Source organism: Eleutherodactylus coqui, chromosome 5, assembly GCF_035609145.1.
Source record: "Eleutherodactylus coqui strain aEleCoq1 chromosome 5, aEleCoq1.hap1, whole genome shotgun sequence".
In the NCBI taxonomy this organism is placed as follows: Eukaryota; Metazoa; Chordata; class Amphibia; order Anura; family Eleutherodactylidae; genus Eleutherodactylus; species Eleutherodactylus coqui.
In genome coordinates this window covers 235,410,727-235,437,093 of record NC_089841.1, presented here as the reverse complement: position 1 = coordinate 235,437,093, position 26,367 = coordinate 235,410,727, and the positions used below count along the sequence as shown (strand labels likewise).

General features: G+C 46.2%; 1 protein-coding gene across 1 annotated transcript in view; it reads left to right on the top strand.

Annotated features, from left to right (window-relative positions):
• The window catches only part of SH3GL2 (SH3 domain containing GRB2 like 2, endophilin A1), a 149,856-nt gene that overhangs the window by 75,751 nt on the left and 47,738 nt on the right, over window positions 1–26,367 (top strand). Inside the window, exon 2 of the mRNA XM_066604355.1 lies at window positions 18,491–18,559. Coding sequence (XP_066460452.1) covers window positions 18,491–18,559 — 69 coding nt within the window. The remainder of the gene's footprint in view (window positions 1–18,490; window positions 18,560–26,367) is intronic.

The following is a 26,367-nucleotide window of genomic DNA, read 5'->3' as shown; positions in this document are numbered from 1 at the left end:
GGACACCGGGAAGTTAGAGAATTAGATTAGGTACATTACATAGGGGGAGGGGGGGGGGGTCACTTATTTTTGCACATAGAATTGAATAATCAAGTTGTGCCCTTTTTTAACTTTTCCTATTTAGTGCCTAAAGAATGGTCGTGCCAAAGTTTGTTTGTACAACAGTGAGACGTTAGAGAAGTAGAGTAGGTATATTACAATGTGGTGCGAATACTTTTGCACTTAGCATTGAATTAAATAATCCAGTTGGGATACCCCCCATTTACTTTTCTTATTTAGGACCTAATAAATGGTTGTGCCAAATTCCATGTTTGTACAACACAGGGAAGTTACATTACATTGGGGTGCACTTTTGCACTTAGCATTGAATAATCAAGTTGTGACCCCTTTACTTTCGTTATTTAGAACCTAATGAATGGTCATGCCAAATTCCATGTTTGTACAACACGGGGAAGTTACATTACATTGGGCTGCACTTACTTTTGCACTTAGCATTGAATAATCTAGTTGTGACCCTTTACTTTCGTTATTTAGAACTTAATGAATGGCCATGCCAAATTTTATGTTTGTATGACATCGGAAGGTTAGAGAATTGGATAAGATACATTACATAGGGGTGCAAATACTTTTGCATTTAGCATTGAATAATCGAATTGAGACCCCTTTACTTTTCCTATTTAGGACCTAAAGAATGGTTGTGCCAAATTTTATGTTTGTACAGCACTAGGAGGTTAGAGAATTAGTGGTGAGTCAGTGAGGGCTTTTACCTTTATATAGATAGATGACGTTTGTTTAGAGGAACACAGGCTCACAGGCCTATAGTTTCCTGGCTCCACCTTCTTCTCCTTTTTGAAGATAGGGACAACATTTGCCCTTTTCCAATCTTCTAGGACTTCTCCTGTTCTCCAGGAATTTTCAAAGATTATGGCGAGTGGTTCAGCAATTACCCCTGCTGCTTCCTTTAGTATCCTAGGATGGAATTCATCTGGACCTTAAGACTTAAATTCATTTAAGTTAGCTATGTGTTCCCTCACCATCACTCTGCATAAATAGAAAGTCTGCATTCTTTTATTCCCCCAATAGCACAGGGAAGATCAGCTGATGTTCCATCTACTTATTGAGGAAAAAAAGCATACAAAATAGGAATTAAAAATTTAACCATTTCACCATTTTCATCTTGTAAGCATCCAATAGCATCTTTGACTTTTCTTTTGCTTTTGACATACCCCTAAAATCCTTTTTTATTGCTTTTGGACACTGTTGCAAGCCTCAATTCATTATGAGCTTTAGCTTATCTGACACTTGCATACAGTTTTTGCAGACCACATTATATTCTTCTTTATATATTCCCTCCCCTTTCTATTTGATAAACCTACCGTATATACTGGCGTATAAGACGACTTTTGAACCCCGAAAAATCTGCTCTGAAGTCGGGGGTCGTCTTATACGCCGGTAATACAAAAAAAAGAAAGTGTCAAAAAAAAAAAAATCATTACTCACCTCCCCCGGCGTTCTGCGGCGCTGCTGCAGGCTGTTGCTCCCTCCTGGTCCCCGGCAGAGCATTGCTTTCTGGACGCAGGGCTTGATATCCCCGCCTCCAGAAAGCTAATACTGTGATTAGCTAACACACGCCGTCAGCCAATCACAGCCATTCAATGACATCATTGAATGGCTGTGATTGGCTGAAGGCACGTGTGTTTTCTGGAGGCGGGGATTTCAAGCCCTGCGTCCAGAAAGCAATGCTCTGCCGGGGACCAGGAGGGAGCGACATCCTGCAGCAGCGCCGCAGAACGCCGGGGGAGGTGAGTAATGATTTTTTTTTTTTTGCTCCGCTGTATTCCCGGCGTATAAGGTGAAAGTTGGGGGGTCGTCTTATACGCCCCGTCGCCTTATACGCCGGTATATACGGTACATTCCTTCGTTTTTAACATGTGCGCAAGTTCTGTGTTCATCCATCCTGGTCTCTTTAAATGCTTCCCATTCTTCCTTCTTTTAGGGATTGTTAATGATTGATTGTGCTTTGAGAATCTTTCTACCCTCTTTGTGAGTTCATTGAAATTTGCCTTTCTGAAGTCCAACCTTGAGGTCTGAGTCTTCTCAGGTTTTCTTCCCCTTTTTATCCCAAATCCAAGGATAGCATGATCGCTGCCTCCTAAGGTCCCAGCCACCCTTACCTCCTCAACCATTCCCTCCCTGTTGGTAAGAATTGGGTCCAAGATAGCAGATCCCCGTGTTTTCTCTTCTACCTTTTGGAAGATAAAGTTGTCAGCAAGAGCGGATAAGAATTTGTTGGATCCATTACTTTTACCTGAGAGAGATTCCCAACAAATGTCTGGATGGGTAAAATCTCCCATGATCACTACGTCATGCATTTTTGAGAGCTTGGCCATCTGATGTAGAAAGAGTTCATCAATATCTTCTGCTTGTCCAGGTGGCCTATAGTAAATACCTACAATGGTGTCCTTTCTGTTCTCTCCTTGTATTCTTACCCAAACAGTTTCTACAGAACTCCCATGCTCTGAAGCTTGAAGCTCTGTGGAGTCTATGTGTAATGAGAAAGCAAAGGAGAACCATTCCAATTGTAAATATAAGTTGTGTGTAAAACTGGGTCTTGGCAAATGGATATTAATCAGATCATCAGGAATGCCTAAAGCTAGTTTCACATGGCCGAGCGTGATACCTGGCTGTGAAACTCGGCCCGATATCCCGCTCGGGAACGTGCGATATACTCCCGGATGCGAAGCGTTTTTGTGTCAGACACCTCCCATCACTTCAGTATAGTTGTGATCCTCTGGCGTGGCAAGTGTCCCCCATACTTTTCAATAAGAAACCTTGCATCACACTTGCGTGCACCTCGCACCCTGTGCGATCTGTTTTCAGACCCCATTTAAAACAATGGGTGAGGCTTTACAACAGAACGCCCAAAGATAGAACATGTCACAATTTTTTTTCCTGGGATGTAATGCAAGAAAAAAAAAATGCTCATACATTTGACTCCATTCAAAAGAATGGGGTTAATATTTGTGTCTCGCAATGTACAAATCTCATGTGATTTTTTTCGCCTTTGGACAGCAGTCTTAGGGTAGGTCCACACGGGGCGGATTTGCAGTGGATTTTCAAAATCTCTTCCACATAGTGCAAAAAAAAATCCGCAGCAGAAGTTGACATGCGGTGTGGGATTTAAATCAATCATAGCATTATATTTTCACTGCTGTTTCCATGTCTTCAAATGAGGGGGTGAATACTGCACCAAATTCGCCATCAAAACCTGTATCAAAATCTACGTGTTTTTCATTTATTTTTCTTCTCCTGTTCAGTCAGTCCATGGCAACAGCTATTGGGTTGTCATTTTGATGTTAATGGAATGGTTTATAACACATCCTGGCCCTGCTAGATTAGGACATGTCATGTTATGTAACCTTTCTGCTGCTGAAAGAGTTGGCTATTCTTTGTATTTTCTCTTCATCACTAATGGATTCCTGTCTCTTGCTGCTTTCTCTATGTGCAGCACAATTCTAAAGTTCCCTGATGATACAATTCAATCATCTTTTGTGTATTTTTTTGCCACAAATATGCTGGAGAAAGATAGTAAAATCAAGTAGTTACATGGGTTTTATTATGTAATATTGATATGTTCTTAAAAAGATATAAAGCAGCAAACTTTTACTACGTCAACGATCTATACTGTATAGTGGACAATGGATGAAACTTCACACTTACATGCTAACCGATCAAATGTAGCAATTTGGGTGGTACTAAATATAATATGACTGGTGTGCTACTAAGGTCAAGCAGTAAAGCTTTTATCCACTTAGGCGGGGTTAACAACTACGATGGAATCTTCGTTCAGAGGCTCAATCGTGGATCAGGCACAAGATACCGGAAGAAATGACGTGGCATGCAGTTCTTTTTCTTCCTGCAAAATGCCGGTCAGCCGAGTGGAACCCATTATAGTCATAAGATGGACCCATTTGGCCAGAGGATTCCATTGTCCTGCTCCCCAAATGGAGCAAGAAAACAGAACCCCCCCCCCTCCCTCCCGCAGACCCGATACCACCGTTGTTGTTGTTGTTAGCCGTTTAGCCATTCACGACTCTCAGCGACCCTAAAGGCGAGCTCCCTCCATGTTTTCCGGTTTTGCGTGGCTTCTTTAAGTCGTGTGATATCCATGCCAGTATCAGCCATCATGTTCTTTGGCGCCAGGTCTTCTCTTCTTGCCACTGATCTGTCCAAGCATTATAGATTTTTCTAGCAACTCTGCTCGCATTATACGTTCAAAATCCGTGAGTCTGAGTCTGGCCATCTTCGCCCTCTAGTGATATATTGGGTCCTAAATCATCCAGGACTTCTCTGTATGCTACTGTCGCCGTTCAGGACATACGCCGCAGCTTTTGCCAGCACCACAGCTCAAATGCATCAATCCTCCTATCAGCTTTCTTCGCAGTCCAGCTTTCCTAACCATGCATGGCTATGGGGAAAACTGTGGTTTGTACTATCTTGCATTTAGTTGCTATGCCGATAGCCCTACTTTTCCAGATTTTGTCCATGTTTAGCATTGCACTTCGCCCCAATGCTATCCTACGTTTTATCTCTGGCATAGATTCTCCAGCCTGGTCCATTTTTGAGCCAAGGGAGATGAAGTCTCGCAAACATTCCATGACCTCATTGAATTTGGCCATTTTTTGCAGTTGTCATAATTGTAGTCTTCTTTAAAGGGGTTGTCCCGCGCCGAAACGGGTTGTTTTTTTTTTCAACCCCCCCGTTCGGCGGGAGACAACCCCGATGCAGGGGTTAAAAAAGAACACCGGACAGCGCTTACCTGAATCCCCGCGCTCCTGTGACTTCTTACTTACCTGCTGAAGATGGCCGCCGCCATCTTCTCCCTCGGTGGACCGCAGGGCTTCTGTGCGGTCCATTGCCGATTCCATCCTCCTGATTGGCTGGAATCGGCACGTGACGGGGCGGAGCTACACGGAGCCCCATTGAGAAAAGGAGAAGACCCGGACTGCGCAAGCGCGTCTAATTTGGCCATTAGACGGCGAAAATTAGACGGCAACCATGGAGACGAGGACGCCAGCAACGGAGCAGGTAAGTGAATAACTTTTGATAACTTCTGTATGGCTCATAATTAATGCACAATGTACATTACAAAGTGCATTAATATGGCCATACAGAAGTGTATAGACCCACTTGCTGCCGTGGGAAAACCCCTTTAAATTCTGGTAGAGGCCCATTTTTTTTTTTTTACTTTCAATTTCAATCTTGCATATCAGCTGCTTCAGACCTGCTTCTGTTTCTGCAAGCAGAGTTGTATCATCCGCATAACGGAGAGTGTTGTTGTTTCTTCCACCTATATTCACCCCGATTTCCACTTCGTCTAGGCTGATCACTTCTCTTACTTTCATTTTAAATTTAGAAAATGAGAAGAGACTAAAGGGCAGCAGGCCTCTGATCATCAAAATCTGTGTATGAATGTCTGATGTGGAAATCTGTGATGGAAACATTATCTCAGACGCAAATACTTTACCTGAAGAAAATCCTAGTAAAATACTTTACTATGCCCAAAGCCCTTAAACCTATATAAGCATCTGCCGACACCTATGGCTGCATTTTGGTCATCTTTGCATAGTACTGCAGAACATACTGGTGCTATATAATCAACAATACAGATTTCTCTTCACATAAGGCCCTGCACCACATGGGGCTCAAAATGTAATCTTCAGGCAACTGTTCTTGAGTGTGGGATGAAACCCATGCAAAGAGTGGGAAAACATACAAACTCTATGCAAGTACTTCGCTGGGACCCCTGTGCTGCAAGGTAACAGTGCTAACCAATGAGCTTCTGTGCTGTGCTGTTAAGGGGACCCTCCAAAAGTCAGCAAAGGAAAAATGGCCTCTTCACAGACCACTGGTTCCGAAAGATACAGTATAGTATATACTACATACCCCTATTTCCCCGAAAATACGACAAGGTCTCATTTATTTTCACTCCAAAAGATTTACTTTACATGTATAGCTGCCTGGACATTATTTAATAATTTTTTTTTATTAACTGTAATTAGGGCCAATTTTTGGAGTAGGGCTAATATTTCAAGCATCCTAAAAAATCCTGACAAATAATGCTAGGGCAGTGGTGGCGAACCTGTGGCACGCAGAGCCCTCCCTGATGGCACGTGTCGCCGTCTAGCACTCACCACATTGGTGAATACCAGCCATTCACTCAGCGTCGCTGATCTGGCGCACACTGGCTTCAATGTACACCCGGGAGCCTCTTCCCCTGACGTCTCCTCCATGGTTCCGCGAGAGCAGGGAGAGGAGGCGTCCGGCAGCACACCGACGTCTCAGTGTGCACCTGGGATCAGCGCCAGCAGCAGCGCGGAGGAGGAGGGGGTAAGTATATTGGTATCGGGGCACTATTACTACTGGGGGCTGATGTGGGATGTCCCTATTACCACTGGGGTGACATCCCACATGGCGGAAATTTCAGTAGCAAATTCTGCAGCATTTCCGCATCCAAAAGCAGTCAAAATCTGCACGCTGTCTATTTTGAAGCGGCCCGCTCCTTTTTCAAACGATGGAGGTAAAATCATACGTCGTGATAAGCCCTGCTGCCTGAAGTGTAGGCAATTTGCCATAAGTAAGTGGGTTTTGGGTTGCAGTTTGGCCACTCTGTCTCTAAAAGGTTCGCCATCACTGTGCTAGGGCTTATATTTGGGGAAACAGGGTAAGTATACCTTTTCCTCACTGTATTGAAAACCATAGGCTGTGCTTTTCAATAAAATGGATCCTGCAAAAAGCACACACTATATATATAGTGGGATGAAACCCATGCAAAGAGTGGGAAAACATACAAACTCTATGCAAGTACTTCGCTGGGACCCCTGTGCTGCAAGGTAACAGTGCTAACCAATGAGCTTCTGTGCTGTGCTGTTAAGGGGACCCTCCAAAAGTCAGCAAAGGAAAAATGGCCTCTTCACAGACCACTGGTTCCGAAAGATACAGTATAGTATATACTACATACCCCTATTTCCCCGAAAATACGACAAGGTCTCATTTATTTTCACTCCAAAAGATTTACTTTACATGTATAGCTGCCTGGACATTATTTAATAATTTTTTTTTATTAACTGTAATTAGGGCCAATTTTTGGAGTAGGGCTAATATTTCAAGCATCCTAAAAAATCCTGACAAATAATGCTAGGGCAGTGGTGGCGAACCTGTGGCACGCAGAGCCCTCCCTGATGGCACGTGTCGCCGTCTAGCACTCACCACATTGGTGAATACCAGCCATTCACTCAGCGTCGCTGATCTGGCGCACACTGGCTTCAATGTACACCCGGGAGCCTCTTCCCCTGACGTCTCCTCCATGGTTCCGCGAGAGCAGGGAGAGGAGGCGTCCGGCAGCACACCGACGTCTCAGTGTGCACCTGGGATCAGCGCCAGCAGCAGCGCGGAGGAGGAGGGGGTAAGTATATTGGTATCGGGGCACTATTACTACTGGGGGCTGATGTGGGATGTCCCTATTACCACTGGGGTGACATCCCACATGGCGGAAATTTCAGTAGCAAATTCTGCAGCATTTCCGCATCCAAAAGCAGTCAAAATCTGCACGCTGTCTATTTTGAAGCGGCCCGCTCCTTTTTCAAACGATGGAGGTAAAATCATACGTCGTGATAAGCCCTGCTGCCTGAAGTGTAGGCAATTTGCCATAAGTAAGTGGGTTTTGGGTTGCAGTTTGGCCACTCTGTCTCTAAAAGGTTCGCCATCACTGTGCTAGGGCTTATATTTGGGGAAACAGGGTAAGTATACCTTTTCCTCACTGTATTGAAAACCATAGGCTGTGCTTTTCAATAAAATGGATCCTGCAAAAAGCACACACTAATATATATATATATATATATATATGTATATATATATGTATATATATATATATGTATATATATATATATATATATGTATATATATATATATATATATATATATATATATATATATATATATATATATATATATATAATATATTTTCTTTTTACAGAAGTCATTGGGCAAAAGCATGCAACTGTGCATGATGAGTATAGGGAACGTTAGAGCAAAATATGGTTTGTACTAACCTGGCAGTAGAATTAGAGGACTAGACTTTAATACCTGCATTGACTATTTGAATCCGATACCACCTTTGCATTTTTTTTAGTAAGTGGTCCCACATAGAGAGGCGCTACTCGGAGCAAAAAATTAAAAATGGCATAGTGCAAGGAAAGACAAAAAAGTCTAGCTGGGATAATAAGAACTCATCTGGTAAAAAAGAAAATAAGCATCTTCTCTGTGTCAGCCAGGCTGCGCTCCATTATTGTGTATGGAAATTACAGTTTAGTAAGGCTGTGTGACAGCTATTCATTCCCTATTAATAGAGATGACTGACACATTAAATTCTGTTTCCATTATAAGTGATTGCTTTGCAGATTAGCTAAACCAAGCTTATTATGTTTTCTGTTTAGCTTAATTTGAGCTTGTTAACTATGTGGATATGTGTTTTAATATGTAATTTTGTGTATTGAAATATAAAAAATTATATTGTACAGTGGGTTCGGAAAGTCTTCTCACAATCCTGTGTGAAGACCCTTTCATTTGTTTTACATTTTATGTTTTTTTTCAATCATTCTGCACTCCATACCCCATAATGACAACAGTGAAAACCGAATGTTAGAGATTTTTGTACATTTTTAAAACTTAAAAACCTAAGATTTTGCATTGAACACACTATCCAGGCCCTTTGGCATGACACTCTAAGTTGAGCTCTGGGGGCCACCCATTTCTCTTGATCCTTTATGAGATGTTTCTACACCTTGATTGGAGTCACGTGTGGTAAATTCAGTCGATTTGAACAGCCTGTAGATCTCAGACAGGATTATGTGGGGTCACAGACTTGGAGAATTCTACAAGACGTTTTTTTGCTGCAGTGAAAGTTTCCAAAAACACAGTGACCTCCACAATTCTTAAATGGAAAAAGTTTGGAACAAGTAGGACTCTTCTTAGAGCTGCCAACCCACCAAAGTAATCTGAGGAAAAGGGCCTTGGTAAGAGAGGTGACCAAGAACCCAACGGTCACACGGACTGAGCTCCAAAGATCCTGTGTGCAGATCAAAGAAACGTTCAAAAGGTCAACCATCACTGTGGCCTCCACCAAACTTATGGTAGAGTGGCCAGAAAGAAACCTCTGCTCAGTAAAAGATGCCTGAAAGCCACCTGGAGTTTGCCAAAAACGTTGTCTTGAGAAAACCAGGCACTGCTTATCACCTGCCAAACACCGTCCCTACAGTGAAGCATGGCAGTGGCAGCATCATGCTGTGGGGGTGGTTTTCAGCAACTCTGACAAGGAGACTGGTCAGGTTTGATGGAAAGCTGAATGGAGCAAAGTACAGAGAAATTCTGAATGAAAACCTGACCAAGAGAGCAAGGGACCTCAGACTGAGCAGAAGGTTAACCTTCCAACAAGACAATGACCCTAAGCACATAGCCAAGACAACAGAAGAGTGGCTTGGGGCCTACTCTGTAAATTTCCCAGAATGGCCCAACCAGAGCCCAGACTTGAACCTAATCAAACATTTCTGTAGAGACCTGAAAATGGCCATCCACAGATTGTCACTGTCTAACCTGACAGAGCTTGAGGGGAACTGCAGAGAAGAATGGCAGAAAATACCCAAATTCAGGAGTTCAAACTCTGTAGAATCATACCCAAGAAGACTGGTGACTGTAATTGCTGACAAAGGTGCTTCAATTAAATACTAAACACAAAGCCAGAATACTTATGTCAATGCAAAATGTTAATTTTTCATTTTTCAAAAATTACAAAGCTTTCCTTTACTGAGACATTACATATAACTAGATTGACCGGATTGTTCGCTAAGCAAACATAAAAGGTTTGGGAGATTGGTCCTCTTTCTTTCTTTCTGTCTGTCTTTCTGTGCATGCATGGATTCCGCCCGTGACCGCTACCCTGTGTAACTGTCAATGTATTTCTTCTGTACTGCGGCTATGCTCGCCGGCGCAAATACGCAGTGCAGGTTTCTCCTTGCTGTCGCTAGGTGATGATGTGGGTCCCATGACCTTTCCGGGAATTGCCATTCCGGAAGGTTCGCGGATCGGACGACTTCCACTAACTGAGAAGAATGGGGACGCCGCATCTCATTGCAGGGATTCCCCTAGGCAGATCATCTTCTAGATCTGTGGCCTGCACCTCCGGCTTTCCTGTGTCTTGCGCCAGGAAAAATTCAATCAGCTGCCACGATCCCTCCTTCTGCCGTCTTCTGGTCAGCAGGTCTGCTTTAACTGTCCCCTGGTGAGTGTCTGCTCCCGCTGCTTCCCCTCTCTCCATTTCACTGACAGCTGCGCTCATTGCTGCCATGGGTGTAGCTCGCGCTTCCTGCTCCTCCACCAGCTCCCACGTGGAAGAAGTCTGATAGACGCTTGGGTGCCGGCTTCATCACTCTTCTCCTCTGGAAAGTCCCCAATGTTGCTTCACCATAGGGACCCTAGAGCTAGATATGGTCTCTGCCTGCTTTCTTAGCGGAACTCAGAGCTGTGCTCCTCCTGTCTCTGCCATCAGTCCACGCTATAAGCGTTGCTTAGCAACGCTTGATTCTCCCTATCGGCGCACACCCATAGACTTAACATAGGAACTTTGGGCTGCCCTTACAGGGCACTCGCTGTACCAAACTCAATATTTTGGATTTTACAGCGGTGGTGAGCATGTAGCAAATCCACTGACACCAAAATCAGCCACCTAGGGTTAGGCAAAGGGCTAAAAGTGTGGTGCAAGAAAAAGCCTGTTGGCTTATTTATATTAGATATAGAATCTCAACTACATACTCAATTTACAGCCGTTTGTACTTCCTCTCTCTTGTAATGTTTTTAGAAACCTCCTCAGTCTCCCCCCAAAAATCTAAGGGGTGAATGAAGGGAGAAATGGTGGAGGCTTCTCATGTCTGTGAGAGGGAAAGTGCTCAACAAAAAACTTGAATAGTACAATTTTTTTGTGTAATTCGATTGTGCTGGTCTATAAATGTGACCTTAAAGGGGTTTTCCATTCCATACATTGTGCATATGACTGCTAAGCAAATCTCCTGTTTCAGCTGTGTTTCTTCAATGGCCGCTGAAGCCTATAATTGGATGAGTGGTAACGTGCACAATATACGACACATGACTGTCAACTATTTCTTTTTTTATTGGGCGCTAACTCTGGATGGGGTATAGATGGATAACGTGAGTTTTCATTTTTTTTTTCACTTTCTTTTTTTTTTATACTTATGGCCGCCTGCACACGGGCGGAAATCCCGCGGCGGTATTTCCCGCAGGATTTCCGCCACTGAAAGTTTGCATAGGAGTGCATTACAATACGCACTCCTATGCAGACAGCCGCGGTTTGGCCGCGTGAAATCTCGCGCGGCAAACAAACTGCGGCATGTCCTATTTTTGTGCGGGGCTTGCACTCACCCGGCCGCCGGCTCCGGTCTGCGCATGCGCTGGCTGCGCCGCAGCCGGCACATGAAAGAGCTGGGGCCGCCAGGCGCGGGTGAGTACGCGCTCGTCCCTGCAGGCTCTCGGGTCAGGTCCCGCGGCGAGAATTCTCGCTGCCGGATCCGACCCGCTCGTCTGCAGGCGGCCTAAGCCTCAATTTTTTTTTAAGTCACGTAAAAGCTCTTTAAATGGGTTATCCAACCTTGAAATATTGATAGCTTACCTTCAAGATAGGCCATTAGTATCTGATCGTTGGGGCTTATGATGCTCGGGACCCCCACTGATTAGCTGATTGAAAGGTCCACTACGCTTTTGCGAGAGCCGCAAACTCTTTATATTTGCATCGGAGCACGATCCTGTTCATACATAGAATGCAATATTCTACAGGTTTGTCTCATTGAAGTAAATGTAATATTCCAAATGTTTGTTCGCCCTAGAATGAGGCTGCTCAATTGTCAGCTGATTGTTGATTTTCAGCAAGCATTAACCCTTTCCAATCCACTGTCTGACGTCTGAAGACATTATGATTTAAGGCTGTATAGCTCCGATGTTGGAAGACGTCCGTCGGGGTTCTCTTGCTGTATATTGCCAGCCTTTCTGCTGTCGGTGAATGTCCAATGTGTCACCTCATGCAGTACTGGCTTTAGCCAGCAGATAGTGCTGTTGTATAATGGCAGAAAAAGAGTAAGCCCCCTAGGAAAACCAGGATACAAATTGAATGGGAAAGGGTTAAAATGCTCACTGATGAGCTATACACCTTCCTGTGTGAATAGGGCGAGGTAAAGCTCTGGTCTATGGGGACGAACAATCGTCCTATAAACTTACACAAGATATTTCAACCGTATGTTACCAACATTGTCATCATTGCTTAATCTATATTTGCGGTCATTGGACAAAAGCAGACCATGCGCATCCGCGCGCACATAAAATATGCAAGCATGCTCCCATTCATTGAAATGGGCAATTAAGGTAATTAGTTCAATATGTGCTATGTTCATGCGCAACTATGCAGAGCATGCTGCATATTTATTTGCGTGAAAGAAATGCACGCCCGAAATACTCGGAATATGTAAGTGAACCTATTGAAATCAATGGGTTCTATTCACTGGGTATTGCACAAATACGACACAGGCCTCTTAGAAAATATTACCAACGAATGCAAATACGGAGGCACATACAGATCAAACACCGATGACAATGTTGGTGACGTACGGTTGAAATATCATTTGTAACAAGTCGCTAGGCTGTATTTTAGTCATTTTCCATAGACTATAATGGGTGTATTTTTCCTGAAATACGAACAAAAACAGAGCATGCTATATTTTTGGCAAAAAATATACTCGTTTAAAAACCTAAAAAAAATTGAGTTTTCCAACTGATACATGGGTTGTCTAGGGGCATTTTGGGGTGCTTTTAATTTTTTTTTTTTTACATGCTTATTTTATTAGTATTTTCAATAGAAAAGCCCACTCAAAAACACTAGAAAAATGCAAAAATCACAGCCTGCTGTGATTGAAAAAATTCTATTGACCCAAAAAAGTACAATAAATGAAAAGAAAATGTCCTTAAACACGGAGGCTGGGTTCCCACGGGGCGGATTCCCAACGGAAATCCTGTGGTTTGGCTGCAGCGAAAAACCGCGAGATTTCCGCCAGGAGAACCGCTGCTTCAAAACCCGCGGCGGTTTTGAAGCAGCCCGGCCGCTCGCTCTTCCATAGAGAAGAGCACGGCCACAGCCGAAAGAAAAAAGACATGCTGCGGTCGGCAAAACCGCGCCGCAGCAGCGGCTTCTGCCGGCTTAGCCACAGCGGATTTGCCGTTCCGTGTGGACGAGATTTCTGAGAAATCTTGTCCACATGGCTGGCTAATCCTGAGATTAGCAACCGCATGCGAATTTGCCGCGGCGAAATTCCGCGCAGAATTTCCACGGCGAAATTCAGCGGCAAATCCGCCCCGTGTAAACCCAGCCTGACTCAGTTAACATCGGGCCACAACTGAGTTTGCCATGAAAAACTGCACTAAAAACAGGATGTTTTTCCTAAAGTGCTACAATCCACCCTAAATTGCAAAATGTGTTAACACATAACTGAAAGCGGTTCAGGCCCTTTATCTACGGCTGTTCATGTTGTGTCTTTTTATGGTGTCAATTACGTTCCTGCTTTGTCACGGACGCCTGAATATACAAAGCGCGTGTATTTTATGAAAGGGAAGAGCAACGAGTGTCAAAAATTTAATTTCCACCACTTTAAATGTTCGAATGTAAAATCTATGCTAACAATAGCGCAATCCTTTCGTAGCCTCTGTGCTTCTAAAATTGTATTCGGTGGATCTACCGTATTATGAACATGCGCTAAGCATTTTAGTCATGCCCGTAGGAAGAGGACATGCTGGAATTAATAGAATTCAGAAATTTACTAAAGAATCTGTGTTGACCGCTTGACCAATACTTGTCACAACAAAAAGTGCAATAATTAGAAAATAAAATGTTTCCAGAGAATTGATAAAAATGGGCCTTATTACACTTTTAGGCCAGTTTCACACGAGTGCATTGAAACACGTCCGTAATATGGATTTGTATTTTGGTTATATTACAGGTGACATTAAATCCGTATGTCATTAGTATTTCATCATTGGTTTGATCTGTATTTCCTGTTTGGTTTTGTTTTCTTCTATATTTGCCCAATAGAAAAGATTACCAATAGAGATGAGCGAGAACCAAAATGCTCGGGTGCTCGTTACTCGGGACGAAATTTTCGCGATGCTTGAGGGTTCGTTTCGAGTAACGAACCCCATTGAAGTCAATGGGCGACCCGAGCATTTTTGTATATCGCCGATGCTCGCTAAGGTTTCCATTTGTGAAAATCTGGGCAATTCAAGAAAGTGATGGGAACGACACCGCAACGGATAGGGCAGGCGAGGGGCTACATGTTGGGCTGCATCTCAAGTTCACAGGTCCCACTATTAAGCCACAATAGCGGCAAGAGTGCCCCCCCCCCTCCCAACAACTTTTACTTCTGAAAAGCCCTCATTAGCATGGCATACCTTAGCTAAGCACCACACTACCTCCAACAAAGCGCAATCACTGCCTGCATGACACTCCGCTGCCACTTCTCCTGGGTTACATGCTGCCCAACCCCCCCCCCCCCCCCCGCGCACGACCCAGTGTCCACAGCGCACACCAAAGTGTCCCTGCGCAGCCTTCAGCTGCCCTCATGCCACACCACCCTCATGTCTATTTATAAGTGCGTCTGCCATGAGGAGGAACCGCAGGCACACACTGCAGAGGGTTGGCACGGCTAGGCAGCGACCCTCTTTAAAAGGGGCGGGGCGATAGCCCACAATGCTGTACAGAAGCAATGAGAAATATAATCCTGTGCCACCGCCATCAGGAGCTGCACACGTGGGCATAGCAATGGGGAACCTATGTGCCACACACTATTCATTCTGTCAAGGTGTCTGCATGCCCCAGTCAGACCGCGGTTTTTTATAAATAGTCACAGGCAGGCCATCCACGACCGGACCTGCTCACACTGCTCATTTTCTAATAAAGGTCTACCGCGTGGACCCATTGATTGTGAGATGAATGTGGGGACGCCAGAAACGTGCCTCTCTCCTAATCCCGCAGCAGTCGGCTGCGATACACCTGGATCAGGAGCTCGGCCTGTGCCCACACCCTGACTTGGGCCTCCGCGTCCTCGCCCGCGTCCACGTCCTCTAGGCCTACCCCTCAGCATGCTGTATTACCAGTAGTGCAGAAACAGAACGCTGTAATTAAATGTGCCGCTTATTGGCCTGTGGTTGGAGGCTGACTTCGCTTACGGAACGCACAGCAGAGGCAGGAAAGAATTTTGCGCAAGCCTACTGTAACACTTAGCTGGCTGCGTATGAATTAGAACAACTACCCCCAGCAGAGACGCAGTACAGTCAGGACGGTCACAGGCAGCCCAAATAGATTTTTTTTCCCAAATTTTTTGGGAAAAGCCCACTGCGTATATAGACTGGATATGTCTTTCACTGTCCCTGCCTCACCACCACTACTGGCCGTGGACAATGTAAAATTACTGCAGGACGCAATGCTCTGCACGGCCGATATACAAAAAAAAAAAAAAGTGCAACACTGCAAAAAGCAGCCTCAACAGTACTGCACACGGTCAGATGTGGCCCTAAGAAGGACCGTTGGGGTTCTTGAAGCCTAAAATCACTCCTAACGCTCTCCCTATAGCAGCTCTGGCATCAGCAGCACTTTCCCTGATCTCTGTCAGAATGCATCTGTGGCGAGCCGCGGGAGGGGCCGATTTTTATACTCGGGTGACACCTGATCTCGCCAGCCACTCACTGCAGGGAGGTGGTATAGGGCTTGAACGTCGCAGGGGGAAGTTGTAATGCCTTCCCTGTCTTTCTATTGGCCAGAAAAGCGCGCTAACGTCTCAGAGATGAAAGTGAAAGTAGCTCGAACATCGCGTGGTACTCGTTACGAGTAACAAGCATCTCGAACACGCTAATACTCGAACGAGCATCAAGCTCGGACAAGTACGTTCGCTCATCTCTAATTACCAATAAATAGAAATACGGAGGCAAAAATAGACAAAAGTAGTGCACATTTTTTTAAAAACTTGGTCATTAAAAATATTGGCAATTTACAATAAATAAATACATACCGTGTTTCTCCAAAACTAAGACACTGTCTTCTATTAATTTTTGCCCTAAAAGAGGCACAGTGTTTTATTTTCGGGAAGGAGGGGGACCTTATACTCAACTTGTTCCGCGGCCTCCCGATGGTCTTCAGCGGCGCTGCGGCAAACTGCATCCTCCCAGTCTGACATCTGAGCTTCTTCCTGGTGACAGGGCTTTGAATACCCTGCCTCCAGCAAAGCGAGCGCTGTGATTGGCTAATCGAGTCCCATCCAGCCAATCATAGCCACTCAGTGAATGACGTCAACTGAAAAAGTCAAATAAAATACGCCTTTCTGAAAGCGATCTTAAGCGCAAAATGTTATTGACTCATTCTCAGCTGGCATTCTCGGCAGTACAGTTATCTAGCCATTCCATGAGATCAGGTTGAGTTGGAAAATGGAATTGAAGGGGCCATTTAGAAGAAAATTAAAAAGTTCCAAAAAGGAAGCTGTTTGAAAAGCCTAGTTCATTGCTGGTATCGGTGAAAGAGGAAGCAAATGGCTTCTCCTCCTACACAGAGTTTCAATAGAAATTGATATAGCTAGGATAGAACTGCATGAAATGTAATGTAAGACTTTGGATATTATAACAGACAAGTTAAGCCCGAACTGTGTTTTAGTTCTTTGGATATATATGTGTTAAGCTTTCCAAATTCATATAATTATTGCAGCATTATATAAAACTTTCTAACATAAAAAAAAGCAACTGAAACGTAATGAGCTAATTCTTTTTGGTAATTGTGTGCAATGGTGGATTAGTTTAACCCTTTCCAATCCACTGTCTGACGTCTTCCTACATTCTGATTGAGACTTGTACAGCTCCAATGTCACAAGACGTCCGACCGGGTATTCTTACCATCTATTGCCAGCCACTCTACTGTCCGAGCCTCTCTGACATGCACACACTAGCTTTAGCCAGCAGGTGACACCATTATATAACAGCAAAAAGAGAAGGCTTTTTAGGAAACCCTGAATCCAAAATCGGATTGGAAAGGATTAACCACTCACATACAAGTCACTAGCACGTGTAAATATATGAAGCTTGGTAATCAGATTATAGAAAAAGTGCCATCTTTTGTCAACTTTTGAAATTGAAAAATCCATCCCATGGATGCAGCATACGCATGGAGGTAAATCAGGGGGTGCAACTATAGGATAAGGGGAGAGGGCGCAGCAGATGGGAGACCCCTGATTGGTCAGAATACAAAGCAACCAGCATTGGAAAAGAAAAAGACCTTGAATATGTAGTTTATGGCTATTATACGATTTTAAAGTGTTCCAGTATCTACTAATTATATATATAATTGTTAACCCTTTCCAATCCACTGTCTGACGTCTAAAGACATTCTGATTGAAGGCTGTACAGCTTTTGATGTCGGAAGACATCCGCCACGGTATTCTTACTGTATATTACTGGCCGCTCTGTTGTCGGGGGCCTCTCCAGCATGTCCGATACCGCAGTACTGGCTCTAGCCAGCAGGTGGCGCCATTGTATAATGGCAGAAAGAGAAAGCCCCCCTAGGAAACCCTGAATCCAAAATTGGATTGCAAAGGGTTAATCCGCAATTAAACTGTTTTTTTTTTTTTTCTTCTTTACATATATTAGTTTATTTTTGGCAAGTTACAAATATGACTTATCTGGCAATGTATATACGACTTTCAGGCATCCATATAGACCACATATACAGTTTGCAAATTCCCTAAGCAAATTGACCGCTGACCAGGATGAGCAGGCACCTTTTACCTTACATGGGCTTTTCCTGTGTTGTTGAGGAAACTCAATTGTGTCATTTTTAGATTGGGATGTGCTATTTTTTCTTTGTTTTAAAGAAGGCTGGGTTACAACCAGAGAACCACTATTTCTCGAGGCAAGCTAAGGAAGATAGTTAATAAATGGATTGGGACATAATACTTCAAAGGTTCTGTGCCGGAGGGCTCGAAATGTTTGTTTTAACAGGGACTGCAACAAAAACCTTGCAAGTGCTGAAAGTGCGACAGGTTTAGATGCAATGTAGCATAAAACAGGAAGTGGACTGTGCATTTGGCTACTAGTGGCCTACAGCCAGCATAGTTTAGGTGAATGGTCTGTGTTAACCTATATATGTGTATTCTAACGGGGCAAGGCTATTTTTGCCTGAGGGGCCGAGATCTCTCTGCTAGTATGAAGCATACTATTACACAAGCAAGCTGGTAACTGAACTTGTACTTCTGCTTCTACTATAATTCTGAAGAAATATTTTGATTTTAAGGCAAAACGTTTAGTCTTCAGTGAGTTTTAATAAGTCGTTTTACCTTTCCTGCAGAAAGTGAGCGAGAAGGTTGGAGGAGCTGAAGGGACCAAGCTAGATGAGGACTTTAAAGAAATGGAAAGGGTAAGTGTACCTTTTAATGGTCGGTAACCATTTTTTAGTGTCTATCTACCTAATTTCTTTATGCATTGTTAAAGGGGTTGCCCTGGAATCGGCCTTCCCACTTGAAAACATGAAGGTTCTTAACTTGTCACCAATGCATTTTTTAATTTGGCCAATGTATTGTCTCATGCACTGTTTGAATTGCTAGAAGACTCGGTGACGTCACATGCCATGGTGCCAAAATAGCTCTCCGGCGCCACAGTAGGTATATTGGTAAAATATAGTTTGGGGCGGCAGGGCACAATAAAATATTTTTAAAAGTTAGACAACTGCTTTAAATTCTACTGCATGAAAGGTTTAATATTACTTTTTATGATTGATACATTATTCCAAGATAACTGCTCATTGCCCTTGTAACTATAAATGCCACATATTACCTGTTTTGTTAAGAATAACTCATAGGGCAATTTCTAAGGGATTTATGCCCATTTTAGGACTACTTTAAAGGCACCGTTCCCACACAACAAAAATTGCTTGTGATTGAAAGCCCCTCCAACCCCGACAATGAATGGCCATATGATCTTTCTGATAATATCTGCAAGAACATACAGCTAGGGCACAGTTTTTTGTGTGTGTGTGTGTGTAAATGCAGCATTAAAGAGACAATGTCATCACCTTAAACTATGTCAAGGGGCTAAAAGTCGAGGAAACTGGGAGATGAATGGGAGGTGCACGGGCATGTAGAGTCAAGCTGAGCCCACAGCATTGGTGCCTGTTGAGTATGAAACACAACTTCCTGGACTACTTGGTTCATCACTAGAGATGAGCGAGCACGTTCGGTAAGGTGAGTTACTCGAGTGAGCCTTAACTGCCTTCTCCTCTGAGCGTGCTCAGGGGGACGGGAAGAGAGAGATCTCTCACTCTCCACCCCCCCCCTCCCCTCCCCGCTGCCCCCCTGAGCACGTTTGGAGGAGAAGGCAGTTACTCGAAATGAGCGAGGCTCGCTCGAGTAACTCACCTTACCGAGCGTGCTCGCTCATCTCTATTCCTCCCCTTTTGAGCCCCATAACATAGTGATGAAAGTGTTGCCTTAAGCCCTTAAAGGGGTTCTGTCACTAAAAAAGAAAAATGCAATACTTATCTATTCCTCCCCCATCAGTCTACTTACCAGATCTTCACCTCACCTATCTTCTCCTGTCTCCTGCAGTCCAGGGGGTCACTTCACCTCCAGCTGCCTGATTCTTCTTCTTCCTGTGAAGTTACGTACATTTGGTTGGCAGTCTTCCAATGAACGTTACATCACAGCTCACAGGCCAGCAGGAGGACTGCCTATCTTCTTCAGATATTGCTCATGCGAGCTGTCTCTGAAATAGATTACAATTCCTTCCTAGGCAGTGAAGGTGCAGCTCAGGGATGTGACCTTCACTGACCCAGCCGGAAGAAATTTGTGATAAGCAGCCCTCATAACAAGCTAGGCCCAGCCTGCAGTGAGCTGACCTGGGGCACTGGAGAAGCTCAACCGGGAGAAAATGTGATAGGGAGACAGACAGGGAAGGGATAGGCAAGTTTAGATAAATTTATTTTTCTGTCAACGCGGCCGTATAAGGGCTTGTTTTTTGCGTGGCGAACTGTAGTTTTTATTGGTGCCATTTTGGGTGCATAGGGCTTTTTTGATTTTTTTTTTTACTGCATTTTTTGGGAGGCAAAATGAAAAAAAGCAGTTTTTATAGTTTTTTTAATGCTTTTTGCCGTGCTGGATAAAATGCATGTTCAATTTATTGTACACGTCATTACGGATACGGCGATACCAAATTTGTGAAATTTTAATATAAAAAAAAAATGTATGCTACTATTGGAAAAAGCACAAAAAGGGGTTTCCCCTCGTCATCCTGACAGCATACACATGGAGGATGTCCACTGGACCCCTGTTGGGACAGGAAGCGGAAAAACATACAAAAGGCACCTCCCGCCACCGGCTCACCAGTGTCTTCCTGTCCCTACAGGACAGTCCAAGCGGAAGCCTCCAGGTGTATGCTGGAGGCAGGAAAAAAGAAGGAAAGAAAACTCCTATGCAGCCTGTCCGCCCGTGGGGGGACGACTCTCTGGTCGGGCTGGCAGAGCTTGCGCGGGTGAGACCCTACGTGGGGAACCCTTCCCCAGTGCGCTGCCCAGTGGGGTTGTCGCACTGGAAAGAGGCAGCCCCGTACCTGCAGGGCTTGCAAGCCGCCCTCCGGACATCAGGCACCTGCTCCGGAAATCAGGACCCGGGCTCCGTTATCCTGGCTTCCAGAGATCCTCCGTCGGGCAGAGCGGCTGAGCAGGTATGCCAGCAAGGGGGGGGGGGAGAGCGCGCGGCGCGGGCCGACCGACGCGCTCGATCCGACATCCCCGGACCTCAATGCGTCCTCCTCAGAGCCCCGACGTAGAGTGTATCCCCCGGGTCCGGTGCGGCGGCATGACGTCAGCACGGCCGCGTCACGGGGGGGGGGGGTCGGGGGGGTCGGGGGGGCCTCGAGAAAAAGGCGCCAAATTTGAAAATCTCAAAAAAAAAAAAAAAAAAGAGGAGAAAAGCAGGATATTCCCCACATGTCTTCGGTCTGCACCTAAGTAAAGATGTCGGCCAGAGAAGACACGGAGAGCAGCCTGCTGGTGAGTAGACCTCCGGGGGTCTCACACCAGGGGTAAGGAAGGGATCAGGTGCTGGAAAACCCCCCTTTTTGCTGTCTCCGTCTCTTAGGACAGAGAAGCACAAAAGGGCAGAGAGGCCAAGAAGCGCGTGCGCAAGTGCCCAGTCTGCCTGCGGCGACTGGACGAGGGACACACCAAACCCTTATGCGAAGACTGCACGGAGAAAGTGGTCCGTGAGGAAGGCCCCTCGGGCATATCGGACATCCGAGCTATGATCCGCGAGGAGATCGAGGCCTCTCTCTCGTCTCTTTCCGTTCCGCCCCCCACGAAAAGGGTAAGGCGGTCACGGATAGAAGAATCAGACTCTGAGGAAGGGTTCTTAGAAGATTCCCCCTCAGAATCCATACCGCCCATGGAAGACACGAGGAAGTACTTCTTCTCATCGGCGGATCTGGGGCAGCTACTAACAGCGGTCCGTCACACCATGCAGGTGGAGGAACAGACGCCGCAGCAGCCATCCTTCCAGGATAGCCTGTTCCGGGGACTCCTACCGCAGCCCAAACCATCATTCCCGGTCAATGATATCCTAAAACAGCTTATCTTGACCGAGTGGAAACAGGCAGAACATAGGTTTTTCCTGTCTAAGAAGTTTAAAGATCATATGGTCTTCACCCCGGAAGACATCGAGTTCCTGGACACCGTCCCGAAAGTGGATTTGGCGGTCGCCAGGGTCTCAAAGAAGGCTGCCCTCCCCTTTGAGGACATCTCCCAATTGCGGGACCCACTGGATACACGAGTGGATTCGGCAATGAAGAGGGCCTGGGAGTCGGCGGCCCTCACCATGAAAACCAACATTACGGCCACGTCGGTAGCGAGATCCATGACGGTCTGGTTAGACCAACTCCAGGCACTGGTCTCGCAAAGGGGTTCGAGGGAAGGTATCTCCAACTGCCTTCCCCTCCTCCAACAGGCCACCGGCTTCCTGGCGGACGCCTCGATGGAGTCAGTAAGGTTCGGGGCCCGTTCGGCGGCACTTTCGAACACAGCCAGGAGGGCCGTCTGGGTAAAAGCCTGGACAGGGGACAATGCCTCAAAGAACAGGCTTTGCTCCTTGCCCTTCCAAGGACGCCGCATCTTCGGGCCTTCCCTGGATACACTCCTGGAGAAGGCTTCAGACAAAAGTCAGGGACTACCAGCAGAGAGACCCGTCAAGCGGCCTTCCTCCTCCTACCCTCCTCCCTTTGTTCCCCCGAGAACATACAGGGGGAAGGGGAAAACCGGACGCTGGTCTTACCCCAAAGGCGGAAAGGGTGAGAATCCACCCATCGGGATCCGGCAGGTGGGGGGCAGACTTAGGGGGTTCGCCAATAAATGGAGCGAAATAACCTCCAATCCCTGGGCCCTACACGCCTGGTCTCAGAGGGCTATAGAATTGAATTTTCCGCCCCTCCTCCCCGGAGGTTCGTGGTTACCCCCTGCCAGTCACCCGCGTCGGCCCGGGTCCTCCAGTCGGGGGTACGGGACCTACTGTCCCTGGGGGCCATTATCCCGGTTCCCGCAGAAGAACGGTTCAAAGGGTGCTACTCCCCCTTGTTTCTTATTAAGAAGCCTAACGGGGCCTACAGAATTATAATCAACCTGAAATACCTGAATAAATCTATAACATACCGAAGATTTAAAATGGAATCAGTAAGATCAGCGATCCCCCTAATCGCACCAGATAGCGTCATGGCCACGGTGGACTTAAAAGACGCCTATTATCATATTCCCATACACTCAGACTCCCAACAGTTTCTTCGATTCGCCCTGGTGATAGAGGGGTCAGTCTCACATTACCAATTCACATGCCTGCCGTTCGGGATTTCCTCCGCACCTCGGGTATTCTCCAAACTAGTATTGGAGATGGTAGCAGCACTAAGGACGGACAAAGTACTAATTGTCCCATACCTCGACGATTTACTGCTTTTAGCAGGATCATCTTCGCAACTCCAGCACCGGGTCAACCTCACCCTCCACCTGTTCGAGTCGCTAGGTTGGATCATTAACTTCGACAAATCCAGTCTTCGGCCCGAACAAAGGAAAAAGTTCCTGGGGGTTATCCTGGACTCACACCACCAGTGCTCTTCCCTCCCGCTAGAAAAGCAAAAAACGATCCAAGACGAAAGCCGGGCACTTTCGTTAGCCTCCCAAGTCTCCCTTAGGAGACGCATGAGGGTCCTCGGTCTCATGACAGCCTGTATTGGAGTAGTCCCGTGGACCCAGTTACATGGTAGAAGTCTCCAGGACCTTATCCTGAGCAACTGGGACAAATCACCAGCTTTCCTGGATCAGAAAGTCACCCTTACTCATAAAGTAAGGTCCTCCTTGGGGTGGTGGACGTCTATCTCCAACCTTGCCAGGTCCACAAGTTGGGACCCGGCATCCCCAGTATCCATCTTCACTGACGCGAGCGCAACTGGCTGGGGGGCCCACTTAGGCTGTCATTATGTCCAGGGGGGCTGGAACCAGAAAGAAGCCACTCAATCCTCCAATTACAAGGAGCTTTGCGCAGTCTGGAGGGCCATCCGTGGCCTCGAGACAGAGATCGGGGGTAGACCCATTAAGATATTTTCGGATAACATAACAACTGTGTCCCTCATTCGCCACCAGGGATCCACGCGGAACCCCCGACTACAAGACCTGGCGGCGAAAGTGCTCGGGTGGATAGAGCAGCGGATGCCTTCCGTTTCAGCGTTCCACGTAAGGGGCCCAGAGAATTCCATGGCAGACTACCTCAGCCGCAGGAGGATAGACACTGGGGAGTGGGCGCTACATCCAGAGGCATTCCAATTAATTACGGAAAGATGGGGGACTCCAAAGGTGGACTTGTTTGCCTCTCGGGAGAACAACAAGTGTCCCCGGTTCTTTTCCAGGGGGGCAGACGGGGGCTCCCTGGGAATAGACGCACTATCCCAAGCGTGGGAATGGGACCTGGCATACGCCTTCCCACCTATCCCCCTGATCCCTCGGGTTCTAAAGAAGATCCAGGGGTCCCCGGGCTCCATTATCCTGGTGGCCCCGTTCTGGCCCAAGAGACCTTGGTTCCCGCTCCTGGCCGCTCTATCAACACAGGAGCCCCTACATCTGCCGTGGAGAGACGACCTCCTACAACAGGGTCCCCTGATTTGCCCAAAAGCCCGACAGTTCAGACTAGCGGCCTGGAAGCTGTGCGGGTAAAATACCTGAACCAGGGCCTATCAGGGAGGGTGACCACCACCTTATGTGAGAGCCTCAAAGAGTCCACCAGGAACATATACACCAGGGTGTGGGACGCCTTCTCTAGGTGGTTGGGGCACAGTATTCACGACCTCCAACAACCAGACATTAATAAGATTCTAGAGTTCCTTCAGGATGGACTGGACATGGGCCTAAAACCTGGTACCCTTAAGGTCCAGGTGGCCGCCCTGGGAGCCTTCTTTGACTTCCCTTTAGGCGACCATAGGCTAGTCAAAAAATACCTTAAAGGAGCAGTCAGACTCCACCCCTTTATAAGGAAAACCATGCCCCCATGGGACCTGAATCTTGTTTTACAGGCCCTTTGCGCACACCCCTTCGAGCCCCTGGAAGAACTCTCAGTTAAGACCCTCTCATATAAGGTTGCCTTCCTAGTGGCCATTACATCCGCCAGGCGGATCGGGGAAATCCAAGCCCTCTCTATAAAAACCCCATATATGACCATCTTCCCGGACAAGATAGAGTTTAGGCCCGACCCCTTCTTTCAACCAAAAGTCCTCACAGACTTTCACAGAGAGCAAAGAATAGTACTTCCCTCCTTCTGCCAGGAACCCCGTAACACTACGGAACAGAGGTTCCATAACCTAGACGTGAGACGAGCAGTTCTGAAGTACTTAGAGGTCTCACATACCTTTAGGAAATCTAATAACCTCTTTATTCAATTTCAGGGTCCACGCAGAGGAGGGGCCGCTACTAAGGACTCCCTAGCGCGGTGGGTCAGGAGGGCCATAGAAGAGGCATACAGATCCCAAGGGATCCCACTCCCGGGCGAAGTTAGAGCCCATTCTACTAGGGCGGTTGCCTGTTCCTGGGCGGAGAGAGCCCAGGCGACAACCGACCAGATCTGCAGAGCCGCCACATGGTCAAGCACCCATACTTTTGTAAAACACTATCGTCTGGACGTGGGGGCCAGCCGGGACACGGCCTTTGGGCGGAAAGTTCTGCAGGCAGTGGTCCCTCCCTAAAGCCCTTGGTTGTTGGTATTCCTCCATGTGTATGCTGTCAGGATGACGAGGGGAAGACAGGAATTAGGTTTACCTGTTAATTCCTTTTCTTGAAGTCATCCTGACAGCATAGGGGCTTTTCCCTCCCCTTCAGTTATTCTTCTCTACGTGAAGTAACGTATTGTACTATGGTTTCGGTATTAAAAATGAGTGATTAAGCAAAGCCGGGTCACTGTAGTTATTTGGTACACACTGGTGAGCCGGTGGCGGGAGGTGCCTTTTGTATGTTTTTCCGCTTCCTGTCCCAACAGGGGTCCAGTGGACATCCTCCATGTGTATGCTGTCAGGATGACTTCAAGAAAAGGAATTAACAGGTAAACCTAATTCCTGTCTTCTTACATGTTTATCTTTTTTTTAGTTTTTATGTTCCTGTAGAAGACTTGTACAATCACACCTATGATCGCTATGACAAGGCATTGCAGGACTTCTGTCCTGCAATGCCTTATTGCTTGCTATAGCAATCATAGGCAATGGCAATGTAGGACGCCTGTATCTGGCATCCTGTTGCCATGGCAACCCGTCGGGCTCTCCACAATTTCATCGCGAGAGTTCGAGGACGTCGCAGAGTAAGCACACTCCCTCTGTGAACCCTTTACATGCCGCGATCTACATAGATCGCAGCAGGGAAGGGGTTAACAGCTGGGTCGCTGTCCTGATGCACCTCTGCTGTTGCAGTGGGAGGCCAGATAACACGAGATCTCTCCTGATCTTGCACTATCCACAGGATGTAAGTGTACATCATGTTGCGTTAAGTACCCCTCTGCCAGGATGACCATTTACGTCCTGTGGCGGGAAGGGGTTAAAATAGATTGCAAAAAACATGAAGTTAATTTGTTAAACACAGATTCACTGCAGAAATTTTCATATATCTGGAGTTTGCAGAAAAAAGGTAGTTTGACCAGAGCCTCAGTTTTTGGGTTTTTC